General features: G+C 35.3%; 1 protein-coding gene across 1 annotated transcript; it reads left to right on the plus strand.

Moving 5' to 3' along the window:
* Positions 1-6095: 6095 nt before the first annotated feature.
* Positions 6096-10181, plus strand: LOC107899942 (uncharacterized). Its single transcript, XM_016825676.1, has 3 exons — positions 6096-6337; positions 6457-6595; positions 9882-10181. The coding sequence occupies exons 1-3, from the start codon at positions 6096-6098 to the stop codon at positions 10179-10181; spliced, it is 681 nt and encodes a 226-aa protein (XP_016681165.1).
* The last annotated feature ends 5874 nt before the right edge of the window (positions 10182-16055 follow it).

Genomic DNA, 16055 nt, shown 5'->3' on the forward strand with positions numbered 1-16055 from the left:
CAAAAGGAGAAGGATTCAAAAGGAAAAGAAAAGCAAAACCAAAAGTGAGAGATGAAAGGGATTTCGACAAAGCAAAGAAAGAAAAAGAAACGAAAAAGAAGGTTACCTATTCGACAATTATAGGAAGGAGGAAAGTAGTGGAAATTTGATCACTTCAATAGCTAAAACGCAAACCCAAAAGGAACCTCGAATGATAGAAAAAACCCAAAAACATTCGGCACCTTCCTTTCAACCCTCTCAAAATCGAACCAAGAATTGCCTTGTGCCGAAAATGCTCCCTCCCTTACCCTTAGCCGAATTTCACTAAGCCTTAGAGTCACAATCAGCCACAACACCCTATCAACGTCCCATTTTTAAATTTCCTTGATTTTCTCCCAAATCTCCTCATTGATTTGCTCCACAAAACCCTCCAAGACCAATTCAAACTTCATCTGACAGAGTTTCGGTCTCACTCCACTTCTCATTGTGTAAGGAAATAAAATAAATACTCCCTTGCGCATCATGAGACTCGAACTTGAGCGCCCTTACAACCCTAATGACTCCACAACCACTAGACCACATGCTTTCTTATGACATTTTTTAACACAATAATTTAAAAGGCCTACATCCAAACATCCAAGGTTTTATCCACTTAAAACCAAAATTTTTGCTAAAGCCCAGATTTGAACCCAGGACTTTCCCAACCCTTCTCTAGACCCTTAACCACTAAAGAAGACATACTTTTATGCACAACTTCCTAATCGTTCCCTTGCTCAAGGCCTAATACTTCTAGGCCCAAATTCTGGGGCATTACACATCTTTATTTCCTTTTGTTACTTTAGTAATCATACGAATATGAAGACATGTAAACTCAAATTAACGTTTAACCATGCTAACATACGAGTAACCTGACACGAATATATTCAGCTTGGACGAGCAAACTCAAATTGAATAAGCAATCAGATGTGTTGTTATAAAGGTTTAGCCTGAACGGGTAACCCGACCCAAATATATTCAACTTCGACGAGCAATTAGTGTAATGTAGATACTTGTCTATTCGAGTCCATTTATTAGGGTTCATCAGGCAATACAATTCATATGAAATGAGAAATTGAAATGAGATACAATTATATTGATGTTCACTTAGAGAAATGTTGAATTGAGTTTGAATATTGTATCATAATAATGCTATGAACATGTATGTGATTACATTATCCCTTGATTGGATGAAATTGAAATTTTTTTGTGCAAAATGGCATGGAATTGTATGGCAAGTGACTGAATTGTTATATAGTTTGGTTACATATTAAAACTCACCTTATTGATGCTTTGATTTGCCATGACTATCTAAACTATACCAAGCTTAGTAGCTTATTGTATCTAATTGAAAGATAATATAAGTTTTTGTTTAATGTCTATAAAGTTACTAAGCATCATATATGATTACCTAGTTTATTTTCGTTTTTCCTTGTAAATTGTCACCTTATGAAACACATCAAGTAGATCATCTCGAAACTCACACTATCCTATCACTGATTGGTAGATGTTTGATCATTTTAAACCCAGGGTTATGACATGTATATAGGTGTCTTGATGCATTACTTAAATTTATAAAAGTTTTGATGAGTTGAACATGGAAATGAATTTGGCATATGATGATTTTTAATGATGTATATACAAATGAATTGGTTAATACTTGATTTAGCAATGTTGGATGCTTTTGGTAAGTAAGAACATGAATCTATTTAGTTGGTATGTGATTTAGAAATGCATGAATTAGAAATGTTAGGTACCTCATTGGGGTGGTATCTCTTATTGCTATGCTTGAGACATATACTAGTGAACAATTCATTTGGTTCATGATTTTTGTCTTAAAAGTGTTGATAAATGAATCGTGTATGTATTGAAAGTGAAATGGCATGTTTTGATAGGTTATATATAAGTAAGGTTAGGCATTTGAATGTTTTGGTTGATATGCCCTAATGGTACTAAAATACTTAAGTTTAATTGGTGAAAATGTATTGAATATTTTGTTAAGAAGTTGAATTTGAGTTTTTAAACTTGATTGGTATGGTTTTAGGTATATGTTGGATGAATTGAATTTGATATTTGGTTTAAATGTTGTTAGTTTTGTTTGGAAGGTTTGAAATAGGTACCATACTGCACATTTTTGCCAAAAACAGAGGCCTCATTTTCACAACTAATTTACCTTGTTGCAATGTCGACCGTGAGTCACATCGCGACATCGAGTGGTTGAGGTCATGATGTGACAAATTGTTTGGCGATGTTACTACATGGGAAAGATGACATCACAACGTCGGCCTTGAATTTCTAAAACTTTGAATTTTAGTTTAGTTTCGTGTTCGGATTGACAAAAGAGCTTTTGTAAGCATGGATAAGATTTGAAAATGATGTATTTTTGTTATTTAATCATGATTGATATTTGAATACTTGTGTAACTAGTTATGATATTATTAATTTGACTATTGTTGCTCCGACAACGAATGTAACTTCCTGAAGCTTAGACCTGAAAATCGGATGGGCGAAGGGTGTTATAGAATTGATTAAGCCATCCCTGTGATTATCTTAGTCCCCACAAGGGGGATGGGTTAGTGCCTCTGAAAATGAGATTGTTCCATATCTTCCAAATAATCCAAAAAGTGCAAGACATGGCCGTGCAAATACTTCTTGAGGAGTAAGCAGAGACATCATTATTCTGAAGCCATTGAAGAGTCCAGTTTGAGATGGGAATACCATTTAAGGAGTTTGTGCTTAGAACGAAGGGCAAGCCAAACCAAACTTCTTTTGCAAAGGAACAGTTGAGGAAGAGATGATTAATAATTTCTCTATTTACTTTACATAAGGGACAAAAAGAATCATTATTTGAGAGTCTCCTGGAAAGGAGATATTTGGTGGGCAGGTTATTTTTACAAATTATCCAAAGGAAGATGATGATATTAAAAGGGGTTTTGAGGTGCCAAAATTTTTTCCATGTAACCTGTTTGGGGTCATGTAAAGCAACATCTGGACTACATTGATAGAGGTGTGCATAAGAATTTTTAACTAAGAAGTGGCCGTTAAAATCCTTATTCCAAACAATTCTATCGGGCCTGCCTTGGATGAAGGTTGTTTAGTTAATTAGATTAGAAGCTCGATTAGGGTAGAGGAGGCCAATGACTTTTGATTGATCAAAGGTAAAACTGTAAGGTTGGATAAAGGAATTGGCATGGGGGTTAGTTCCTTCATACAATACCATATCAATAAGGAATTGGAAATCTTTACCATTGTTACAAATGTCTTTGGTAATGAGAATGCTTTTCCATAAGTAGCTCAAAGGGGTAGTTGGTACAATATTTTACAACGAGGACTTTGGTGAGGAAGCAATGTTTGTTAGTGAGGATGCCAAGCAATTCTCAAAAGGAGGGCAGCCTTGAAAATACTCATTTTACGAATGCCTAGTCCACTTTAAAAAGTGGAAGCACAAAGGGTGTCCCAATTACAAGTGTGTAGTTTTCTAGAGCTTAGGTCATGGCCTCACTAGAAGGATCTAATTCTTTTGTCAATTTTTTCACAAATAAAAGGGGGTGCTTTAAGAAAAAAAGAAGGTGAAAAGGAATAGAAACACTTCGGGAAGTATTTCAAGGATCATACTTAAGGGAGGTTGAATTAAACTAAAACTGATTTCTACACTAATAGAGATAAACAATAGTAATCTAGACTTATAGTATGATAAGCAAATATAAAATTCAGTAACTAAATAACATAATACTAATAAGAATAAATTAACAATAGAAATTAACTTAGATAACAAAAATAAGATTAACTCAAATCAGTGTACATAATTAACTTCAGAACTCGAGTTTTAATGAATTAGCTAATAATTAACTAGTTATTACCTCTTAGCCTCTAACTAATTAAATAATCGACAAAAACCCTTTTTTCTCCTCTCTTTCAATTAAAAGTAACTGAGCCCTCCTCACTACTTGTATTTTGCACCACCATTAGACAATCGCACCCTTGTAGATGGACCACCGCTGAACTGCCACTATCGGACCACCAACATCGATTATCCAACCATCAATTTTGCTCCATTTTCGTTCCTTTGATCATCTTGTAACAAAACAAGTGACTGATTAACAATCCTTCAAGAAATCAATAGTGAAACATCGCGAGAGTGATGAATCTGAGCATTCAAATTGAGGATATGTGATCAAGACTAGACCTAAACGAAACTTCTACAATAGAGCAAACGGTTTAGATCTACATTAAGGTGTGGGATTTAATTCTCATTTTATGTGAAGTTTAACATTACTCTTTAATTAAAATGTTAATTAATTAATTAATGTGTGAGTACCATAAGTATTCGTGTGGAGTTGAAAAACTCAATCAAAGAGGAAACCAAGTGACCTAAAGTATTAAGTGTTGTGACAATCCATGATTTACGATATTTGATGTATGTAATGTTAATCCCAACTCTATGTTTTGTGATTTATGGCTAGATTGATGTGTGATGACCTAAATGTGTGTTATAAGTGAATGAGTATGCTAAGATCCATGTTTTAATATAAATATGTATATTAAAGCATGCTAAAGTGAAAACTATGTGATATGAGAAAATATGGGCATGATACATGTATATGTGTAAAAATTGAGAAATATGAGTTATGAGCATGAATATGTGAAAAATGTGAAAAGTGAAACATATGTGTTAAATGGCCATATCACATGCATCGGGTGGGTTTGTGAAAGTAGGAAGCTATGTGGCAGTTCAACTGCACTTATGTGGCCGTTATCAATAATTATGTGGTGGCTTGTCCATGATGTGCTATGTGATCGTTCATCGGAATCAGTGTGGTGGCTTGTCCACAAACTGGTATGTTATTGGATGGACGAGTTTTGGGGAACTCGATAGTGGTGTGCAGCAAAGATGGGTAGGAAATCCTATAATTGTGCATTGTTCATAAGCATGCCATGTTTTGATTCAATAAATGCGGTAATATTTGAACTCAGTGAAAGATGCCTTGTGATATTTTGATGTGTTATGTTATGTGTTAAATAAGTGTTTGTTTTGATCTCACACTGAGTTTTTTTAAAAGCTCAACGATGATTTTTGTGTGTCTCAGGTAATCCTTGTACTTAAGGCTCAGATTTGGATCTTCCGAGGGTCTCTCTGTATAATATGTTTTCATGGTTAAGGATTTTGGAAATGATTTGGTGTTTTTATGGAATTTTTGAACTTCTTTTGGAATTTTACTATGGACTTTAAATTGGGTTTGTTTAAATGGTTTTGAGACATTAAATTTTATATTATGAACTATGATAAGGGACACTATTTTGATATAATAAGGTATTATGCATGAATTGTTTTTATGTAATTTCTAAAACAATCAAAAAATGTTTTAGTGATTATTAGTCGCTACAAATATGTATTTTAAAAACTAATTAACATTTCAAATATATTTTAATTATAAAGGAACACATAAATTTATAACGAAAAGTAAAGATGTTTTACAAAATCAAATGTTTTCAAAAGGTAAGTGAATTTTCTGTTAAAAACCATATTAGCCATCTTCAAGGCCCACATAATCGCTCAAATTGGGCCATAGTGTCTAGGCCAGATTTTAGGGGTTAAATTTAGTGATATCAGAGCCCGGTTCAAAACTCAGACTTTGGGTATAAATGTTTTCGAAAAACTTCATTCATAAAAAAATGGGTATTTGGGGAAAAAATGCTACATGTGATTTTGTTGTAAAAAAATTCGAGACCTCCCGAAAACTGATTTGAGGTAAGTATTCTTTACATGTGAAACTATAGAGTTTAAAACTATAGAATTATGAAAACTATAGGTTGTGAGATTATAAGAAACTGCAGACAAACTTTAGATTGAGAGAATGATAAATAGTGAAACTCGTATAAAAGCGATAATACGATAATTTTGATTGAAGAAAATATTCAAGTGATAATGATAAAACTTATCTCTTTTGATTCATAACATTTTAAAATGAGTACTCGTGGTGTTAGATCTAAAGGAATGAGAACACATGAGGAATTGGGTCAAGGAACCCAAATTGACTCATCCATGTCTCGGGTGCGAACCCCTGAGCTTGTTGTGGAGAATGTGGAGCAAGCACCTACAATTGACGAGTCAACAAGAGCCTACGAACAAGGCTGTATCGCAGGTGATGTTATCAGTTTTGGAACGAGTGGCGGGTGCCCAGTCTGGTGTTAATAGTCATGGCGCTATTGCTGATAGGCTCCAATTGAGTAGGGTCGAACTGTTTAGAGGCATTGCTGGGATGACCCCCACTGTAGCTGAGTATTGGTTGGAGGCTACAAAGAGGAATCTCAAAGATATGGAGTGCACCTCTGAAAAATCTTAAGGGGACTGTGTCATTACTACGTGATGAGGCCTACCGCTGGTGGCTGCTATTGTGAGAGGCATCCAAGTTGATCGCTTAATGTGGGATTACTTTCTAGAGGCATTCTAGAAGAAATATGTGGGAGTGAGATATTTAAGGCTAGGAGGCTTGAGTTCATTGAGATGAGGCAAAGTAATATGTCTATGGCCGACTATGAGGCGGAGTTCTTAAGACTCAATCACTATGCTCCAGAAATGGTAGCTGATGAGCAAGATAAGTGCGCCCGATTTAAATTTGGGATTAGATCTAATTTGATAATGCAAGTGGCTCCATGCAAGAGAGAGTCTTCAATGCTTTGGTAGAGAAGACTCAGATCTGTGAGGAGGTTAGTCGTATTGATCACAAACGGAAGGAGTAAGTGAGAGCTTCAACTATGATAGATTTTGGTCCTAGTGGATAGGCTCAGAATGAGTGTTGGAGAGGCATGGTGCATGCCTAAAATGTGGGTCAGTAGAGCATAAGATTCGAGAATGTCCTCTGTTGAATGAGCTGGTGGAAACACAGAAATTTACACATTTTTACATACCCTTTTTAACTTAAAATCATACAGTTTTGATAAAATTCTTATCGAAAAAATAATTAATTTTTACAAAATAATTAAAGTACACTTAAAATATGAAAATTTTTAATTTTATTTAATTTTATAATTAATTTTTATGAATTTCTGTTATTTTCGACAGATTTGCACAAAAGGCGAAAAATGAAGCACTACTAGAAGCGCAAAATGGAGAAGCAATTTGAAGTATCGAGGCGAACTAAATTTCAACCTAAGACAGTATAAAATTATATGTATTAATTTATAATATAATTAATTTTAATTTATATCCAATTTAATTTGGGTTAATAAATTATTATTAATTAATTATGAAAAAGTGGTCTAATTGAACTGAACCGACCAAGAAATGGACAGCCCAAAAATAGTCCCAAGAGCTGACCAAAATCAGCTTATTAGCTGATTATTTAAGCTTGCAAAGAGGCCCTTGAAGACTTGCTGAAGTTGCATTCAAACCCCTCTACAATTGGTGGCTTTATAGATTTGCCCTAGGCCTAAATTAACAAAGTTGAAACTATCATCCTTGCCACATGTGTGGCCGGCCAAGGGAGGGCTCTTTGGTAGATAAATTTTAGCTATTTTTAGCAGCCCTCCTCAACTATAAAAACCCCCTTAGGCTGGTCATTTGAAAAACACACCTCAAGCGTTCACATCTTTTCTCTCTTCCCTCCACTTTCTCTCTTCTTTTCCATTCCAAAATTCCCTTGTTCTCTTGTTGATTTTCCTCTTGAGAAAGGGGCATTCATCAGCTATTTGGAGCAGCAATTAAGTGTTCATAGCAGCCTTGGTCAACGAGGACAACAGAGAAGGAAGAACGGAGCAACTAATTAATCCATAGAAAAACACCGGATTTGATTCTTGTTCCTTATCTCTTTAATTTCTGTTGTTGTTATGCTGAACATATATATGAATATTTATGTTGTTGGAATGGTTAATTTAATCAATTTAGCTTGAATTTAATTTGTGTTAGATTGATTGCATTTCGTTTGTTAGAATTATTGGAATTGTGTTTATGTTGTTATAGGCCTCGGTAAGATGCTTGATTAAGTAAAATCATGACTAAGTTATTCTTGCATTACAATTGTTAGGTAACTAACAAATTAATTATTTAAACGGATTGAAATTGTAATTAATGGACACAGTACTTAATCAGTGCATGTTTAATCATGTAAGGTAGCTGAAGGTTAGATTAGCAACGGTATCTGACGATACATTTGCCTTGCATAACTTTCAAGATTATTATGATTAAACTGTTTCAAGGTAAGGATACTTTGTTACCACACGTAGTATTTTATGTGTTTATTAAATCAAGTTAATTGTTTGGATTGACATAGGGATATGTACAAGAGATTATTTCAATTTAATAAGTATGTATGTGCAATAACATATTTGCCTATTAAGATTTGTTTAATCGGTTGAATTGACATAAGGATATAGTCAAGAGATAAATGGATTTTGGTAGGTGAGTATCTTCATAAGTTAGCAAATTACCGAGTTGCCGTGAACTTATTCGTAACAATATAAACATGAGTTTAATAATTCTAAGTTAAGAAATGTAATTAATCTAACACAATTATGTCATATTGATTAAAATCATATTTTGAAATCGTGCATTTGAGATTTATTTATTTAGTTTACTTAGCTTAAAATCTTAGTTTTTAATCACCCTCTTCAAACAAATTATTTTTCTTCACCAAAGTGTTTTAAAAAGCATTCATAAATAATTCTTTTTACAGTCCCTGTGGGTACAAGAACTCGACATTTACTTGTCACTTTATTACTTGTTGCGATTGTGTACCCTTGCACATTTCCGTCGTTCCAAACATACGTAAATTCCTTCCTTACAAGTAAGTCCTTAACTCAAAAATTCTTTTTATTTCATCATTTTTCATCACATCCATGAACTTATCATTTCAATATCTATTCTCACCCGTTTCATTTGCATAACTCACAAGACATAACCATAAACATCAACCATAACCACAAGCTAGTGCATTTTAACATAACTCTTTCACTTGTAACTAATAATCATTTTGTAATTCATCAATTTGAGATTTATTTATTTAGTTTACTTAGTTTAAAATCTTAGTTTTTAATCACCCTCTTCAAACAAAATATTTTTCTTCACCAAAGTGTTTTAAATAGCATTCATAAATAATTCTTTTCATAGACCCTGTGGGTATGATAACTCGACATTTACTTGTCACTTTGTTACTTGTTGCGATTGTGTACACTTGCACATTTCTGTCATTCCAGCAGGTGCAAGCACAAGGCCAGAACCGTGCACTGAATTAGAGAGCTGGTCAACAGCCATAGCAAGCTCAAGGACAAATTAAATGAGGTAATATGGGTTAGAGATAGGAGCACCGAGTCAAGGTGCTAATCAAGTTGATGCGAGGTAGCCAGCACTTGTGTATGCGGCCAGGCGCCGAGAGGATCATAATGCGGCTGATGTGATTGCAAGTTCCTTTACTATTAATGTCATTCCTTATTTTGTATTGATAGATAATGGTTTTACTCATTCGTATGTATCATGTATGATGGCTAAGAAATTGGGTATTCGATTAGATGAAACAATTAGTGATGTGATAGTACTTAGTCCATTAGGACAATCTATATAAGTGGACAAAATCTATAAGCGATGTCCATTGCAAGTGTAAGGTGAGATGTTTCCTGCCAACTTTATGGAATTGCCGTTAGGAGAATTCGATAACATATTGGGAATGAATTGGTTGAGTGAGCATCGAGTCATCTTAGACTGCAACACTAAACAAATTACTTTGAGGGCTACTTTTGGGAATGAGATTATTATGATTGGAGAGTGTCAGAATTATCTTACAAATGTGATTTTTGCCTCGGTAGTAGAAAAGTTGGTCTATAAAGGGGTGTGATGCCAATCTCATATACATCTTGGACACGAATGTGGCTAGTACTACATTACAAAACATTCAAGTGGTGAAGGAATTTGTGACGTTTTCCTTGAGGAGTTGCCTAGTCTACCTCCTGAACGTGAGGTCGAGTTTGGAATTGAGTTGCTATCTAGGACAACACCAGTTTCCATTGCACCCTATCTTATGGCACCTAAAGAAATCAAAGAGCTTAAGGCTCAGTTACAAGAATTACTGGATCGTGGCTTCATAACGCCAAGTGTGGCACCATGGGTAGCTCCAGTTCTTTTTGTGAAAAAGAAGGATGGCTCTACGAGGCTGTACATCGATTACCGTCAGTAGAACAAGTTGACTGTGAAAAATAAGTACCCATTGCTGAAGATCAATGAACTATTCGACTAATTTCGAGGTGCTTCGATTTTCTTTAAGATCGATCTAAGGTTGGGATAATATTAGTTGCAAATGAAGGAGGCTAATGTGTCGAAGACTACTTTTAGGACTCAGTACAAGCACTACGAGTTCTTACTGATGCCCTTCAGTCTTACGAATCCTCCTACCGCATTCATGGACTTAATGTATAGGGTCTTTCAACCCTATCTTGATTGATTCGTTGTAGTCTTCATCGATGATATATTGATCTACTCTAAGTCTTAGTTGGAGCATGAGGAGCACTTGAGGTTGGTCATTCAAACCTTACGTGCGAAAAACTTGTATCCGAAGCTCAATTGTGTGAGTTTTGGCTCTGAGAGGTGATTATTTTAGGACACATAATATCTGTTGATGGTATTCATGTGGATCCAAAGAAAATTGAGGCTATCTTAGATTGGAAGCAGCCTAAGAAAGTTAGTGAGATTTAGAGTTTTTTCTAACTTAGTGTCTATTATAGGAGGTTTGTGGAAGGATTTTCGTTGATTACAGCTCCGATGACTAAGTTGTTGAGAAAAACTACACAGTTTAAGTGGACCGTTGAGCAGTAAGCTAGTTTTGAGAAACTTATGGAAATTTTGACTCAAACACAAATGTACATTCAACCTAAGTCTAGAAAAAATTATGTGGTCCATAGTGATGCGTCCCATTCTGGTCTTGGACGCGTGCTGATGCAAGATGGGAATGTTTTACCATACGATTCGATGCAACTCAAGCCACATGAGTGCAACTATCTGACGCATGATTCTGAATTGGCTGTTGTGGTATTCACACTTATGTTTTGGAGGCACTATCTTTTTATGGGGAGATGTATCATCTATATAGATCATAAGAGTCTTAAGTATCTCCTCACCCAAAAGGAGTTGAACTTAAGACAGAGGTGTTAGATCAAGCTTCTAAAAGATAATGACTATACCAGCAAGTACCATCCAGGAAGGGCTAATGTTGTGGCGGATGTGCAACACCCCTAACCCGTATCCATCACCGGATTAAGATTACGAAACATTACTAAACAAATGGAACATTAAAATATATATTTCATACGCCTGTGTCTCAGGCCGTGTAACAATTGAATTACGGACACACAACCATCTCCAATGAGTTGTGGTGCTTCTCACTGGTTACCTTTGCAGTTTTTGCCGATCTAGCTCCATCTCGCTCCAGATTATCAGTAGTTGCATCACAAACTCGGATGCATTGACAATGTTCTTAGCATATTCTTTCTCAATATTTTATTCCTTAATCTTCTCGTTCACAACTATAACACGAGCTTCCTCCTCTCCTACATCAACTTCTTCCTCAACAGCTGACGCCTCTTGACCAGCAATGAAGTCACCATCAACCAGGTTATCAATCCTTCACATGCACTCCTTAATGTCCCTTGAGTCCTCTTCTTTCTCCTCATCAGAGGTGAGCACAGTAGGAAGGGATTCCACTGATCTGTCTCGGTCCTCTAATTCATATTCCTCGGATGAGGGTTCATAATCTCAGATGATCGGTGGGAACATTGGAAATTCTAGGAGTGAGGTCGGGCTTAACTGACTTAATACAACTATAATAGAGTTGCTACAGGCCTTGGTATAAGCACAGAACAAATTTTGTGATCATTCCATATCCTCTATTTTAGCGACAAGCTTGATCTGCTTATTGCTAATGGAATTGGCCAACTTATCAATATCCTACATTTTTCGCAACAATGATGTCTCTACGGTCAGGTTTGTTCCATTGCTTTCTGCCTTGGTTTTGCCCTTCCTTGTCTTACAGGTCTTTGTCTCCTTCATTGTCAGTGTATCTGCCGTGAGTCATTCTTTCAATAGAGGCTTCATTTATTGGGCCCTTATTCTCTAAGACCTCTTCATCATCACGGGGCACAATCCCTTTCTGCTGGCATAGTAGCATTACCAGCGATGGGAAAACCAAAATTCTAGTTTGCCTTTCGGCACATTCAGAAATTTCCTGGTGGAGTATTGTTCCGAAATCAATCTTTTCGCCCTTAACAATTGAATGTATCAGGCACTTTATATCAAGGTTGACTGTGGTGTTGTGAGTAGAGGGCAGTAGCTTGCAGTTGACAAAATGAAACCAGATTTTGCTTTGTTGTGTCAGGAAGTGACTGTGAAGTGTATAATTCTTTTGATGTGAACCCGTCCACAATGCTCCTTTAACACATAAATCCTTCACCAACAGGTCCCTTTTTTCGTCTGTGATATCCACAATAAACTCGGAGTGTTCATCTACATCCACTTTAGTGTTGTATGGCTCATTGACTTTTTTAGCATCCCATGGAAAAAAACATGATGTGTTGTGATGAATGATAAATCCAATTGAATCATACTAAAGTACAATGTTTATCCATGTCAAATTAATATGAATTATGTTTAAATAAACTAACATGTGTTGTTAATGTGCTAGGGCTTATGCCAAGCTTGTGGATATGATTGATGTTTATGATTATGGTTGTACTATGCATATGAAATGGGTAAGAAAAGGGAATGGAACGGTAAATATGTAATTGGGATGTATTATATGTGAGCTAATTGCTTATGCTTTGAATGAATACACCTATGTCATGGATAAATACACTAAATTGAGAGTTAATAATGTTATTTAGGCTTATGGTAAGCATTGGGGACGGAATGGAAAGTAAGTAAATAAAAAGATATATAATCTTATAAAAGGTTGATGATTATATATATTATGTCTCATGAAATCCTATCATGTTATGAATGGTCAATAAATGTGCGACATTAATAAACTTATGTGCGACATTAATAAACTTACTCATTTATGAGTTGGCGATCATATCGATTTATGAATGTTATAGTATTGGCATAGATTTATGTTTATTCTATAAAGTTTATTATTGAAATGGAATATTATGCTTAAAGTTTATACGAGCTTACTAAGCATTCATTGCTTACGTAGTTTCTCTTTTACTTTACAGATTATCGGAAGCTCGAATTTGGTTGGAAGCTAGTCAGAGATCTATCACATTATCCATCGGCTATATCGGTAGATTTTGATGATTTTGAGTCATGGTTATAATGGCATGTATAGGTGTTTTGTTTTTGGTTAAATGGTCATTATATATATGACTTGTAAATTTGGGACTTTGATTAATGAATAGGTTGTTATGTTGGCATGTAAATGTGATGTTATAAGTGTTGACATTTTGGTGCTTAAATGGGGAATGATGGAATGGTAAGTTAAATGCATGCTATGAAATGTTGTTTTGATATGCTTAAAGGTTGTCATTGAGGTATGGTTTGATATGGAATTAGGTAGTGAGTATTGAGTAGATAAATGGCTAATTTGGTCAGTTTGGATGTGGTTGGCATATGGCCAAGTTTACTAAGGTTTAGTGATGATAGTTGTTGAATGATCAAATTTTTATATTTGAGTATGATTGGTATGTGAACATTGTGGTAAATGTTGGTATAGAAGTAGTTCCAATGGTTGGTTGATTTATGGGTAAATTTAGCAAATGTATAATCAAGTTTGATTATTGTGATTGAGGTGTCTTTAGGCATATTGGTTGTATGATTAAATACTATGATGATATAGCTTGAATATGCATGTGTTAGGTACACTTTGGATGTATGAAAATAGGTATATTTGGCTTGTATAAGTAACCAAGTTTTGGGTAAGGAAAATGACTTGAAAATGGCTTGTTTTTCGTCCACACGGCCTAAGACACAGGAGTGTGTCTCAGCCGTGTGTCCCCTATAGGTTTTTATAGGTTGCTTTTCGAGAGTTACACGGCCTAGCACACGGGCGTGTGACTTGGCCGTGTGAACCAAGTCAGAGAGTAACACGGGCACAGACACAGGCTGGGACACAGTCGTGTGTCCCTACTTGAAATGCCCACACGGTCTGAGACATGGGCGTGTGTCTCAGCCATGTGAGCCACATGGCCATCGCCTAGCCACACGACCGTGTGAACCCTGTAGTATGAATTTTTCTATCTTTTGCCACGAAGTTTTAAATGTTTTCGATTTAATGCCAAATCGTTTCTAAAGTATTTGTCAGGCCTCATGGGCTCAAAAAAGGGACGTTATGCTTGTGTTTGAATGGGATATGATGTGTTTTATAAATAATTGTAATAAAATTTTTTTAGTTAAATGTTTTTAGTAATGTTCTGTAACCCTATTCTGGTGACGGATGCGGGTTAAGGGTGTTACAGACCTTGCATAAAATTGCAGCAATGTCACAACACAGGGGTTTCATGTTGTGACATACCTGGCTGGATATCGATGTCGCAACATTGGGTTCCGATGTCATGACACACTTTGAAATTTTTGGGCCTTGGGGTATACTGATTTCTTTGTTGCGACACAGAGGTGATGTGTCACGACATCGAGCTAATTTTCTTGATCTCTTAGATTTGGTTTCGGTGCTGCGACATGGAGGTTCCAAGTTGCGATATTGACTCTGTTTTGACCCGTCCTCTAAATTTTCAAAGTGTCAGTGTACACTTTAAATTAGTTTAAACAAAATTAAATCCTACACTACTTATAATAATACAATAATATACGTAAAGTTTATCTCAATTCTAAAATTATTAAGTCTTGCTGCCGGATTCATCCAGCAGCTCGGTTATATTACACGTGGATGCTCCTTCAGTTCTATTTCTGTTAGTATTTGTCTAGCACCCGTCACGCCATTCTACTTATCTTCATTTATCCCACTCTTTGAACCTACTCTCTCGTCTTGTACTTATCACAAAGAATACCTTTCACAGATTAAAATGGTTAGCCTCATTTATAAATATTTTATAACCAAGTGCTCTGTCGCGTGTGAATATGATATGCGAATTGTGCAAGTATACACGTTAGATCATGTAATAAAGTGATGAGTGAGTATCATTCCCACGAGGATTAGATTGAGGCACTAAAGTGGTCAATTTATTATACTAAAATGTGATTAATGCCATGGTAAAGCTATGGTATGTTTGTAGTGGCAACTAATAGGAATAATGATGTATGCAATATGTGAAATTAATGAATACTTGGAAATGTTATGGCAAAACATTAACCATAGCCACAAGCTAATGATTAAACACATAACTTAGCAATATCATCACATGGTAATATATAGTACGTAAAATAACATCATTTATATCATACGTTTCATAAACATGAATATTCATACTTTGATCATTGGTACATCATACCTTTCCATATTTTTCATAGTGAACTCGATTAGAATCCTTACCGGAGCTCACACAAAGTGTGCTAAATGATGGTTGTAACCATACCTTTTCATATTCAATGGTCGAAACCATCCATTTTCATTAATTGATGATCGTCACCATCCCTTTTCATAATCGATGGTTAAAGCTATCCCTTTTCATATTCGATAGCCGAAGCTATCCCTTTTCATATTTGATGGTCATCACCATCCCTTTTCATAGTTGATGGTCATCACCATCCCTTTTCATAATTGATAGCCGAAGCTATCCCTTTTCATATTCGATAGCTGAAGGTATCTCTTTTCATATTTGATGACCGTCGATATGTCGTTCGATTGTTTCACCGGGACATAATTTGATATTATAAAATGAGAGCATTTACAACATAATTTACAATACTATTTAAATGTACAAACTTACCTGGCTAAATTGCATAAATGTTAGAGTCATTTTGGTAATTTTTCATTCTCCTCAATTTTCCATCCGATTTTGATCTAAATTAATAATTTCATTCAACCTAATAATTTAGACAGTAAAACAATGTATTTTATGAAATTTAGTCATTTTTTACATTTTTACAAAATTGCCCCTAAAGTTGT

Source organism: Gossypium hirsutum, chromosome D06 (genome assembly GCF_007990345.1).
Source record: "Gossypium hirsutum isolate 1008001.06 chromosome D06, Gossypium_hirsutum_v2.1, whole genome shotgun sequence".
In the NCBI taxonomy this organism is placed as follows: Eukaryota; Viridiplantae; Streptophyta; class Magnoliopsida; order Malvales; family Malvaceae; genus Gossypium; species Gossypium hirsutum.